The sequence below is a fragment of the Quercus lobata genome, chromosome 6 (genome assembly GCF_001633185.2).
Source record: "Quercus lobata isolate SW786 chromosome 6, ValleyOak3.0 Primary Assembly, whole genome shotgun sequence".
In the NCBI taxonomy this organism is placed as follows: domain Eukaryota; kingdom Viridiplantae; phylum Streptophyta; class Magnoliopsida; order Fagales; family Fagaceae; genus Quercus; species Quercus lobata.
Window position 1 is genome coordinate 47,652,183 of NC_044909.1, and position 13,570 is coordinate 47,665,752.

At 38.0% G+C, this 13,570-nt stretch overlaps 1 protein-coding gene across 1 annotated transcript; it reads left to right on the plus strand.

The window, feature by feature from the left end:
* Positions 1-8,299: 8,299 nt before the first annotated feature.
* Positions 8,300-9,319, plus strand: LOC115993704 (classical arabinogalactan protein 4-like). The gene has a single exon (XM_031117660.1). The coding sequence runs from the start codon at positions 8,508-8,510 to the stop codon at positions 8,976-8,978; it is 471 nt and encodes a 156-aa protein (XP_030973520.1). The 5' UTR covers positions 8,300-8,507; the 3' UTR covers positions 8,979-9,319.
* The last annotated feature ends 4,251 nt before the right edge of the window (positions 9,320-13,570 follow it).

A 13,570-nucleotide genomic window follows, 5' to 3' on the forward strand; every position in this document is an offset into this window, starting at 1 on the left:
TATTACTCATGACAATTTATACAAGTTTTAAACAGAACCTAAGTCCTGCATGGATCCTCGGACCACAGACTTAGGGGAAATTATTACTTATGGCAACTATTCATAATTTTAAACAGAACCTAAGTCCTGCATGGCTCCTCGGACCACAGACTTAGGGGAAATTATTACTCATGACAATTTATACAAGTTTTAAACAGAACCTAAGTCCTGCATGGCTCCTCGGACCACAGACTTAGGGGAAATTATTACTTATGGCAATTATTCATAGTTTTAAACGGAACCTAAGTCCTGCATGGCTCCTCGGACTACAGACTTAGGGAAAATTATTACTTATGTCAGATTGGTAAATTATTACTTAAGGGAAATCATTTTAAGGCGTGCGCGCGATCTAGCACCATTGCAACCCTCATCCAAATTCACTGCCCAGCATCCTTTTTATCTTGACCATTTACATTTATTTATGTCGTTGCAAATGTTTAAAAAAAAAAAAAAGAGGAAGCGGTACTAGCATACATCCATAGAAAGCAAAGCAAAGCAAACATTCTATATTAATATTCCGAGGATAATACAGAGAGAGGTCCTTACAAAAGAGCGCAAAAACAGGACGACTCTCATTCCAAAAAAAGAAAGAAGGGGATGCAAATATTGAAAGCCTAAAAGCTAAGCCTTAGCAGGAGGATCTTCCTTTGGCTCGGGCTGAGGAGGAGGAACCTCGATGGCAGGGTCCGTGACAGGATCCTTCGCCTTATCAGGCACAGGGACGGCATCAGGCACCGCCAGATTTTGCTCCGAAGCCTCTTGGGCGCCATTAGGATTCTCTCGGATCTCCTGAGGATAGAAGATGTTCTCGGGCAGTCTTAGCGCCGAATCCGCAGGAACTCCTGCAGCATCAAGGGCATGAGCCCATGAGATGCTGCAGTAGTCCCTGCACACCTCAGGAATCTCCTCGGATAGCCTAGCCTCCGTTTCTTGGACCCCGAGCTGGCGAGAAGCATTCTTTTCAGCCTCTGTGGCCTCTCGGATCAGCTGAGCCTCCTCTTTGACCCGCCGCAGCTCATCCTCGACTTTTTGCAGGGCAGTCTTGAGATCCAGCACTGCCTGCTTCTCGGTGGCAAGGTTGATTTGGGTCGAGTATAGCTCTTTGCGCTGGTCCTCTGCCTGGGTCTCAGCACTTTTCAAACCAGCCTCTGCACTTTTGCGCCGTTTCTTCGACTCCTTGAACTTCTCCGTGAGTTCAAGGTGATCGTGCTTGAGGGACCCCAAGGTTTTCTCCATCTCTGTCCGAGACTGAGTCTCAGCATCAGCTCGATTGCGATTATCACGACAAAATTCCTCAGCCACAAATACCTGTTGAGTAATCTGCGAACGAAACAAGATTGGTTTAAAATCTAACAGGGTTAAATAAATCAATAAAACAGTGAAATGATTACTTACCATCGCGAGATCCCTTTTAAGGGATAGGAAAATCTCGGGCTGAGAAAACCGCCTATAGGCCTCTATATCTCGAGGAAGGAGTAGGGGTTGCTCCAAGGCCTCAGCCACGTACCCTGCTCGGCCCCGGTTATACTCTCGGATCGACGAATTGTAGGGGATGGCAACCCCATCTAGCTCCAACTTGGGGCTCCATGTACGCGGGGTAGTGCGCACCTCAGTAAGGTTCTCCTCATCCCGGCTTTCAGCGGAGTTACCCCTTCTGCTCCTTGGCGCCCGGGTGGTTTTTTGCTGCTTGGTCGGCTGGACAACCACCTCACCCTCCTCAGGAGTGTCAACCGGCCTTTTCTTCTTCAGGTTCGGATTGACCTTAAGGCCTAGGTCCGAGGGAACCTGAGGGACCACAGGAGGAAGGGTCTGGGCTTGTGATTTGGTCGGTCCTTTTGATGATTGACCTTTTGATGATTGGCCTTTCCCTCGGGAGGCCATCAACTCCCGTAAAGTTTTTCCCTTACCGGCCATGGGTTCTATCTCTTCGTCCGAGGAGTCGTCCGAGCAGGTTATAATTAAGTGAGTACTAACTGCGGAGTGTTGGTCCTGCTCTCCTTCAGGATCAGAAAGCTCAACCACGGGGTCTTGTTGAACCTCCTCCTCAAAGTAAAACTCGTCTATCTCTTCCTCAAGGGAAAGACGAGATGATTCGGTTTCCCCTTCAACCGGAATAGCAACACCAGGCTCGTCTGGCGGAGGTAGTTGCTCTGCTAGGTAGGGATCTCGAACGCCGGGTAGCACGACTGGTGGGAGATCACGTTGAGCTAGGAACCCGTTCTTAGACACGTCAATCCTAGCCAACCTCGGACTACCAGCCCTTATGGCGTGACCGATAGCTTGGAAAGCGCGGCTTAGCGGCTAATAGCCCAGAACTAGGTGAGCCACACGTAACTGGCCGTCCTCAGTAGCGTAAATTTCTGACCTTAGAAGGTAGTTCAACGCCGGCACATTCACAAGGTTTAGCCGAGGAGCGACATGAACTTTATCTGCAAACGTCCAATAAAAGTGGGTTTAGTTCACGAAATTTTCCAATTATAAAGAAAACGAGAAAAATAACCCCCCAATACTAAACCCTTTCTCGAAAAGGATTGGCCCTAAAGACGCCGCACCTGGGATTCCTGCCCGAGTTGGACAATGAATACCATCGAACCACTCCCCCGAAGCAATAAGGAAATCCTTCTTCACGGTTTTATTGGATACTGGGAGACAAGAGATCAACCTAACGACCTCGGATCGGGATTTAAGATAATACCCTCCTTTCTCGATGTGGTGACACTCGTACAGATAAACCACATCGTGCCAAGTAAGGCCTAGATTCATCCGCTCGTCTAGAACGTCTACACAGCCTAGTATCTTGAACATGTTTGGGGCACACTGATGCGGCGTCAACCTATGGTTGGACAGGTATTCCCTTGTAATCTTACGCATGGGAAGTGTCATCCCTCCCTCTATGAAAGCAATCATGGGGATAACAACTTCTCCCTCGCCTCTATCTGTCAATACTCCTTCAAGAGGACAGTACTGCAGTCCCACCCCCGGGGGAATGTGGTATTTTGCCCTAAAGGCCTCCATAGCGGCCAGAGTTTTTACTAATTTTTCGAATCTACCCATCTGAGCTGAACTGAAGGAATGAAAATAAAGACCGAGAAGAAAAGTAGAGTCCGAGGAGGGAATCGAAACGGCGGAATGAACGGAATTTACTGATACCTTCACAAAATGCTCAATGGGATGCCTGGAGATCTCTCTTGGAGGAGACGCTTCACGGAAAACGGCTACGGTGGCTTAGCGGGCGCAAGTATTCGTAGATCTCTGGAGTTCGATCGAGTTATCTGGAATCCTCTGGGGTTTATGAGATGCAGATAAAAAGAAAAGCTGAACCCCTCTGACGCCTTATATAGCCGGGAGGAGAGAGAAAAGATCACTCCTGCATAAAAATTCGAGAAAAAACGATGGCCGTTCGATCCACGCCGCACCATTGGATGAGGGGGACATAAAGCCTCCAGAAGTAAATGGCCGCGCCTTGTAAATTGTAGCGCGTCAAAAGTGACTGTCCGCACGCGCGCCCCAAGCCCTCCTTACTTCCATCCTCCCACTAACATCAAAACCCCGCTTTTCTCCTCGGAAGGAGATATAAACCGGAGTTTTGAGGGGCTATTGTGGGGCCCGGCCCAAAATAATGGGCTAGTCTAACTACAGGCCCATCCGAGAAGCATCCTATCCGAGGAGAAATCATAGATAAAGCATTATTCAAGCCCAATAGAGGTAAAAGAAACCTGTCTGAGGAGTAACTCCTCCTTGGACATTACAAAGTCCAGATGAAGAACTCGCCCCAACCATTACAGTTCATCCTCCCAGCATATAAAAAGAATAAAATTCAAAATATCTCATGGAAAGCTGCCACCACCACATTAAATGTGCCACAACCACCCTCTTGGCTGCATTAATGAGGAAAAGACCCCTGAACAGTACTACCTTGGCCACTGCAACTCACAAGGGAGTGATCAGGGTGTCTGATGGGACAGGTGTTCAAGTAGATGCTTAGATGATCAACAAGTGTAAGGTTCAGATAAGAAGGAGAGAGCTATATAATGTAGTGGAGTCCCTCAAAGAAGAGGGACAGAAAAACTGTATTCGAAACTAAAGAAATAGAATCTTCAGTTAGATATCCATCCTTGTGTTTTTGTTTCTGGAACAATATTGTACATGCATCAGACCGAACTAGCTCACTGAGGCTAAGTTCTTTGACCCATCTTCTACAAATATTTATTGTGGGTTGCGCCTTGGGCCAAGGCCTGATCAGTAGGGTTTGGGCCAGGAAAATCGTGCAACTACAATATTTTTTATATTTGAGTTGAAATTACTTTTAATTCAATTAAGTGGACCATTAATGTATTATTATTATTATTATTACACACTCTCAAATTGATGTACACATTATCACATCTTATTTTGATATTAACTAGCAATTTGATCACATTTAACCAAATATTAATAGTGGGCTTACATATAAATTGACACCCAAAGATATGTGTGGTCGCAAAAAAGTTGCAAATTTAATTAATTTTTTTTTTTTTGAGAAATATATATGCATAAATATTTAGCTTAAATTTTTTTTTTTTGAGAATCATTTACCTTAAAACTTGGAATATCAGCTTCCAAGGTCCATAAATCTCTTTATACAAACCTATTACTAGCCAAATTTTGTTAAACAGCTTTAAGTTCCCTAAAGCTCTTCCCCTTCCCCACCCTCAAACACAATAGCAGATGAGCACTTGGTCTTATCTTTAACTAAAATGTTATAAAAAAAAAATGGTAGAATTGCTATCATAGTTTTTCTTGCTGGTTGAGTTTCAATTAAGCTCATTTACTTATTCAGAAATATGAGTCTTCTTCTTCCTTTGACTTGTTCAGATTATTGCTATGTCCACGGATATTCGTGAGAGGCTTGAATAGTTCTGATTAATTATCAGTCCTATTCTCTCTGCTTATTATTTGTCTCGGCTCGGATAGAAAGAAGCTTTTCTATGTGGGTTGACAGTTTCTCATGTTTTTGTACTAAGAATTTGTCTTGGCTTGAATCAAAAATAGTTGGCAGTACGTAGGCAGAGGACAACGTGCAAGGTCCTGTCATTGTGATGTACTTGAGTTCTATTTTTTTCTGCTTCTCCGAGTAGTACAAATCGAGCACCCGTAATGAAAAGTCCCTATCATAAATCATCATATGAGTAAAAAATAATTCATAGGGTTTCTCTTCGGATTCCAGAATAGAATGGTTTTATATTACATTAATTGATACATCAACGTAGCTTCCCAGGCAAATTAATTAAATGCGAAAACTATTTCCCGATGACTATTTCCTTTGACTTTTTGTAATTAGCGCTAAACTCATAAATGAATGAAAACTTGTGAGTCACTAGTGATCATCAAACCTTCTTACCAAATACCTACTCACCATCTGCAAATGGGAAAATCTTATTTTTACGGACAATTTGTCAAGGTAGCTATACCACATGACTTACCGGTAAGAAAAGGTATAATCACGTGATCTCGAGATTATCCGGGACTCCTTCCAACCAACATCGGGTGAGAACTTCAAGAATGGTGGCGAAAATTTATCACATTAATCGATGGTAAAAGAGGAAAATTTGTGAGAAAAAAGATAACTTTGCTAGTCCAATGGGTTTGTTACTTGTGTGACTTGTGTCTCCAATTCACCTAATTGCACGGAATCCTAAATTATTAGCTGATAAAAAATGGAGTAATTTTGAATTTTTCCATAAAAAATGTCTTTCTTTTTCTCTATCAACCTTTTCACAAATTTCTATAGAGTGTCAAAGCAGGTCGATCGGTCCTTACTTGAATCTATCCACTTGGATTTTTCTCTTGTTGGTGGTTTCTAATAGACTCACATTGTTAATCTCTGCAAATTTAGATTCAATTTTTGCAAGTTTGCATTTCATCAAAGATTAATGCACAACTTCAAGGGGAGTGTTAGGAAGTATAGTTCATTTTCCATGTCATTGAAGACCAAATCAAGATATTGATTGCTAGAGAAAATCGTGAGATTGGTTAATAAATCAAGAGATTGATTTCTAGAAAAAATTGTGGAATTGGGGCAATCAATATGCATTTCAAATTCAAATTACCATTGACTGTCCAATCTCCCTTATAAATATAGATTCAATTGTAATGTACTATCAAGTATCAAGAAAGGGGTATGACTATGAGAAATGTAACCCCTTGGGTTCTTATCCCATACGTGCAGGCCACAAGGTCAAATCATGTAAATCCTCATATTTTTTCTCATTTATTTTCTTTCTCATATAACCAATTTCTTTTTTTTTTTTAAATTACATATGGTAATCGTGACATGAAAATGGATTTTTTTTTTTAAAAAAAAAAAGGAGATTTGAGAAAAAAAAGCTTTATGAATTTTTTTTAAAAAAATTAGTTTTTGTGTAAGTTGGATTTGATCACATGTACTTTATTTAACAACTAAAAACTTTATTAGTTAAACTTGTTGGAGTCTTTTATTTATTTATACTTTATACTAATATTAGGGTCATAACAAAAATTCACAACAATTTCACAATATTTCCTATTTGACCTATCATCTCACACCTGAGCTCAACATACTTTGCAATTTGATTTTTTTTTTTCCTTTTTTTACTTGTTTACGTGTAAATTAAGGCTGTAAGCAAATTGAGTGACATACTAAAATTATAGTAAATTTTTGTTGTGAACCTATTTTTATTGTTAATTTAACTGTAGATTCCTACCGATTGTATCTCATAAATTGAATAAAGTAGCTGTAGTTTCTTTCCACTTTTCAGTTAGGTTGAATCTATTCCTCATGAATACTCAAAGTATGATCAAAATTAAGAACAAATGAATTTAAACTATGTAGAACCAATCAAATCCCTCAGAGAGACCTAAACATTTATTTTAGTCAAGAGTACCATTTTAATTTGTTGTTATTTGGAGATATCAGAACGCCATTTCCTTAGCACTCAGCAGCAATCATGCCCCTAATTTTAAAACTATTGAGTTCACATGCTCTCAACCTTTCACAACTTGATGTTCTATTCTTGCCAGCTTTTGCCAGCTCTGTACTTCATTCAAATAAACTTATAATACAACCAGAAACACTAAAAAGTATTATTATACACGTATATAATATTCCCACTATTTCCCTATCATTCTAGTTCATAAAACCGGTTCACCGAAGATTAATACAATGGCTTCCCCCAACCCCCCCCCCTCTGCCACGTGTCTGTCAAAAATTCTCCCCTAACACGTGTCTTCCAAGTAAAGCAATGTTTCGGCTTTCACCTACACCACTAGGGCTCAGGTTTATCAACTTCTTTTTTTTTTTCAGAACGCGACAGGAAGACATGCATATATTTAGGGCAACATAAATAATTTTCTTGATTGAAATGAACATGTTATTAGTTGTTTTCCATTTGTAACGGTTACATTCATAATTTATGTATTCATTTTTCTCTCTCCCCAATTATCTATACCTAACGGCTATAAACCCAGCTAATAATCTAATGGGAATAGAATATGATATAAGCCATCATCTTCTGTAGTGTAATACATAAAAAGCTCTTGATCCAAAGCACAGAAAAACGACACGTGTACTGACCCCAAGTTTTGACTTGGACCGTGATTGCCCACAATGGAGGATCAAAATGACAAAATGGTTACTCTTACTTTCATGACGTTCTCAAATTGAGCCTTAGCTTCTTAGAAGGTTACATACGGTCTTACCATTCACATTCCAGATTTGTGTGGAACGTGCATAGAATTAAAGTAATTCACACTTGCCACCTTAGTAATATCAACCGACAACGCCAAATAGTTGTTGAAAAGGTTAACACGGAAGAGTGAAGACAGACTGTGAAGACAAAGTCCACAATTTTGTATTGTCAAAAAACTCAACACTTTGTGTGTGGACAAAGACATCTTACTGACCTTGAGCAACTGCCACATGTTCAGTCTGGAATGGCGTGGTTGTAATTAAGAGTACAAGTCAAGTACTTAAACATATTTAGAGAACGATTAAGTTACTGATATAACATTTTTCTTGGACAGGTGTCGTAATGTGACTGGTTTCGTTAGGTGCACCTTCCGTATGGGAATCCATGAAGAAAGTTCCACGGAAAAAAATGGAGTAAAAAATAGTGACCCATTATTGAATATTTCACACCGCCTTTGCTTGGGTGGACCTAGCTAGAAGCTAGCTCATCAAAGCCAGGACACAACATAGGTTGGTGCATGTACATGTTTATATATATATATATAACACATATTGGTACATGAGCATAAGATTTAAAACGATTCGAGGAATCTTAAAGCATTATTGATTCATCGCTGTACTTCAACTCTACTTTATATCCTCTCCTTTTTATATATTCTCCCCAAACTTTTCAGCCACCCACACATCTCTCAAACTCTCAAACTCTCTTTCTCCCTCAGAGCACAAAACTTTTCTCACTTTCTCTTTCGAATCAGCAAAGAAAATGGAGATGGGTTTTGCTAAGTTCCAAGTGTTCATGATGATCTTGGGTCTTTTGGCCACTTTATGCATAGCTCAAGCACCCGGGGCTGCACCAAAAGCTTCACCACCCACAGCAACTCCACCAACCGCCACACCACCCACCGCCACACCACCGGCTCCAACCCCATCACCAAAAGCATCTCCAACTCCATCTCCGGCTCCAACCTCAACTCCACCAGCTCCAACTCCTTCAGCTACCCCAGCACCATCTCCTTCACCCAAAGCTCCATCTCCTTCACCCAAATCTCCAAGCTCAGCTCCAACTCCATCAACCTCTTCTCCACCTGCTCCCGGCGCACCAGGCACATCCCCATCCGAGTCACCGTCTTCTGAAGCACCACCACCACCCAGTGCTGCTTTCTCTACAAGCAAAGTTGTGATTGCTGGAACAGCTCTTGTTGGAACTTTCTTTGCCGCTGTGGTGTTGGCTTAGAGACTATGGGGAGTTTTTTTCCTTTTTGGGAGGTTTCGTCCACGTGGAGGCTCATGACTATAGATCTTTATTTTTGATGGACGGATGAGATCTATTTATTTCTCTCTTTTATTTTTTTTTTTATGTTCTTTTTCAATTTTTCCGATATTTATTTTTATTTTTTTTTGTTGTGTTTGATCATTCAATATTGGGTTTGACTTCTAGGGTTGGATTTGTATGATGATGATGATTATTTGGGAGATTCATTCGCTTTGTGTTGACACGTGTATCCATTTGTAGATGAGTCCGGTGTACATCAATTAATAGTTGAATAAAACACTTTGTTATTCTTTTCTATTGATCTATCGATCTTTGACACATATGACATATAATATAATTGCTGCTTTTTGGATTTGACATTTGGTATCCAGTTGTTGTCATTTTACGGGAGAAAGATTCTACCTTTTTTTCCCCCAAAGGATTAGAGTCATTAGACTTTCGCTGAATGATTAGACTACTGCATCATTAGGTTAGGGTTAGGAGGATATTGCTGATCAAATGAGCCTCCATTTTCTTCTTTAGTCGGCAGCCTTTTGACAAACGATGTTTTTTCTTTTCCATACATGCCGAAAATCTGAGATCAGCTATCTCATATGGTTGTTACTTGTTTCAAATTACTTCCAATGCTGGACTTTAAACTAGGAAATGAAAAGTCCTCCCCACCAGAACCACCACTAATCACAAGTGCTCCCACTTAACTAAGGTTGGTACCACTACCTTTGCAAGAAAATTGGTCCCCTTGCAAAAAAATTGGTCCCCAAAAATTTCTTTTTTATTCACAGTCAAAAACCAGAACAATTGAAAAGTAATTAGCTAGCATAATTTTGGGAGCACATTTTTCTGTAACAGTTGAGTTGATAATCTTTTGGAGTACGCCCTAAAGTCTTGAAAGTATGTTTATGAGATCTTTCAATCCGGTTATCTGATTAAGGTTCATGAATTGTTATTCTAATATTTATAACTTCAAAACTTATTTCATGAAATGCAATTAGTTGTGATGTGATGGTTGTGATGAGATTAAATAAGAGTTACAAAATGAGGTGTTTACGTATAATGAGGTGTTTACAAAATAAGTACAAGTTGGTCTATTTCAAAATTTTAGTGATTTTGACATTTTTATGATAAGTTTTTTAAGTACAATTCAACTTTGAGGCCTAAAATTTAGTTGGTTAGATAATGCTAGTTGATAATTTGAAAGTGTTTTATTTTAAATAAATACTTATTTCTAAGAGATCTATTTAAAAAAAAAAAAAATTTTAATAGAAACCATGGAGGAGTGAAGCTTGAACCCTAAACATCTCTGTTAAAATGGTCAGAAATGCTAATTAATTAAGTTACAACTCTTGGTTCTACAAGCTATCTATTAGAATTAAACTTTCTTATGCTTGCATTCATGTCCTACTTATAGACCAATGAGATTATGACACATCATTAATCATAATTAAGCCTTTAAATGACCAATATTCACAAGTGTCTGGTCTTAATTATATAAATATGTAGATCCATATTGTGGTCATCTTTAATGTCTTCCCACTAATTGAAGGGTGTCCAAATGGGCTTTAAAGCAGCATCCTTGCTCCCTTATGGAATCATGAAGGCTTTTTGTTTGTTTGTTTGTTTTTTATTTTATTTTATTTTTTATTTTTTTATTTTATATTTATTTTATATTTTTTATATTTTATTGTTTATCTTTTTAAATGGGAGAACCACTCGTTTCAAAATAATGACTCAATTGGTGAAATGGGGTTTCCAGTGATGCCAAATTACCAATTGACTTTCCAATGAGCCTTCCCTTGACACTTGCATGATGAGTAGATGACGCCAACTTATGCTTGTCAGGGACAAAGCTTAGTATGGGCAAGGGGGACCATGGCCCATCTAGCCCCAAAATGTTTAAAAATAATTCATCCTAAAAAAAAAAAAATTGGAACTTAAATAAGTTACAAAATTATATTATCTTAATTTAAATATAATGAGATTACATAGATTATACAAATTATTTTTATTAAAATAAAACATGACTATTCTTTAACGATTCTAATACAATTATATTAATAATTTTAAGAAGTTGGCTTAGTGGTTCTTAAAGTTTCATAATATCCATAAGATCCTTAGTTTGAAACCTTTTGCGACAGGGTTCAAGCCCCCTCTCATATGAGAAGGTTTTGATTCTCAATTCCTACTATGCTTTCTACCAAGTTTGCATGTGCATTTTTGTTGTTATTATTATTTTTTTTTTATAAATATTTTATGAGTTATGTTTTGTTTTTGGTTTTTATTTGAGTTTTTGTGATTTGAAATGGGATTGTTGAGATAAAGATAGTGAATTAGTTTGTTTTTTGTGTGTGGAAATATTTGGAGTATTTTAATGATTATGATGTGGTTTGAGGTGTTGACTTTATTGAGTTTGTCTTGAGAAAATGGAGGAAAAACCAATTTAACCACACCAAACTAGTATGGTGCACCACACCATGTGTAGGCCAATTTCCACCCCTCCACAACTAAAGTGTGGTCAGACATGTAGGGAAACCACCCCTGCAATTGCGGTGTAAAACATCCCCAAAACTGACCGCACCACACCGTTTACGGTTCTAGAGTTTATGGCTTCCCCTTTGAAGAATTCATCTTTTCTATAAGTTTTCAATAAACACAAGTTTTTTATTATCAAAGTCTTATACATGAGCATTTAACAATAAACATTGTTTATTATATTTTGAACAAATATCTTATTTCAAAACATTTTAAATGGAAGTAATGGTCAAATATATTATGATCATTGGTTCATCCCACCATACACATTCACTGAGATGTCATGCATTTTATTAGCAATACATTGCTTTTGTGAAAATGGACATATTAAGATTAAAAAAAAAAAATTTATATTAAAATCTAATGAACCTAGCAAAAAGACATTACTTAAATGATAAAACAATTAATTTAAAATTTCTCATTCTTCCAAAAGTTAAAATTCTTAGACAACACTTATTTGAGGAAAAAATCAAAAAAAATATTTAATTTATATATTAAATTGCATGGATTTTAAAGTTTTATAGTCATTCAATTGTATATAAAAAACAATAGTTGAAGTTATAACTATCATTTTGAATTGAACTTCAAAATAAGAAAAGCAATAAAGTATATTATTTATATATAGTAAATGTAGAGGGACGAGGATCAAAGGTAGTTAATGGAGGCAGTAAGAGTAATTTTAAGGAGGGGAAAAATACGGAGAGGACTTGTTTAACTAGTAAGGAGTTTAGGATGATGTTGCTGATAAGATGCCGAGGATCCCTACTTAACCTTGGGAAGGCCGAGAAGACAAAGTTAACTTGGTTCCGGAATGAAAGAAGCATGGTGCAATTCCCGAGAAGACAAAGGTAACTTGGTTCTGAACAAGGAAGAGAAGAAAAAGAAAGGACAATGTAGCCATCCCCTCCGCATTAAATACATTGTAATCACTTAATTAATCGTTTTAATGGAGAAATGACCATGAACAGTGTACATCACAGCTCATATTTTGTTGTAGAAACCTTCTAGTAAGGTTTTGATCGGACAAGTATCAAGAAAATCTGATCTCAACCTACCAAATGTAAGATCTAGATGCATCCTTGCTAATATATATAAAGCCAAGGAGCACTTGGATCAAAGGGGGACAGGAGATTGAGTGGAGAAAAAAAGAAAGAAAGAGAGAAACCATTCAGTTGTACTTTCATCCTCGGACAGAACCCGACTACGAACACTACGCTATTTTCTACGCTATTTTGAATTGAAAATTTGCACTTCGCATAGAAAATTGAACTTTGATCTTTATTTCATGTTATACAACGAGTATTTCAAAATTGACCTTGCATCCTCTATAAATTAATTGTGTGAATGAACGGTAGTAAAATTAAAACGAGTCTTAATTTATTGATCTACTTTTCGCCTGCCACAGTAAATTTATGGGAAAACTTTTGTTAGGGATGACGTTAATTAGTTATCTTCATTCCCCTTGAAGTGAAAATTGATAGTGAGATCCCTAACCAATGTAACCATCCCATTCCAGTTCCAATCCCTCTTGTTAATATTACTGAACGTGAGGAGCTTCCTCTACTATTTCATGATTGCATTGAATACGAAAGAGAATGTTGTAATAAGAAAACAAAAAGTCATAGAGGGCATTCAGAGTGTATAATTTTTTTTGCTTAGCTGAATAACAGAGTGTATTATTCAGTCTATTGAAAATTGCATCAAGAAATTGGTGTACTTCAACGAGCCAATATATCATGGCGTTCAAGCATGTCTATATCAATGCCACAATAAAAAAGGAAATCCCTACGTTCAATTACAATGTATAAGAACTTGTTACAAATCACTTTTTAGGGAAAACTTGTGGTATGCAGTTCACGCCTCTCTCTCTCTCTCTCTCTCTCTCTACATGAATGTACACATGCACGAAAAATGTGAACGTATTTTTCACAAAAGCCGACCAGTAATAGGTCCCTAAAATATTTCTCTTAAGCTCTTAAATATTTTGCTTTGTAGATAATAATCTCACAGTTGTGATTATGGTG

Excerpts from the sequence above, each read along its gene's own strand:
- LOC115993704 (XM_031117660.1), top strand. The coding sequence starts at position 8,508 with ATGGAGATGGGTTTTGCTAAGTTCCAAGTGTTCATGATGATCTTGGGT.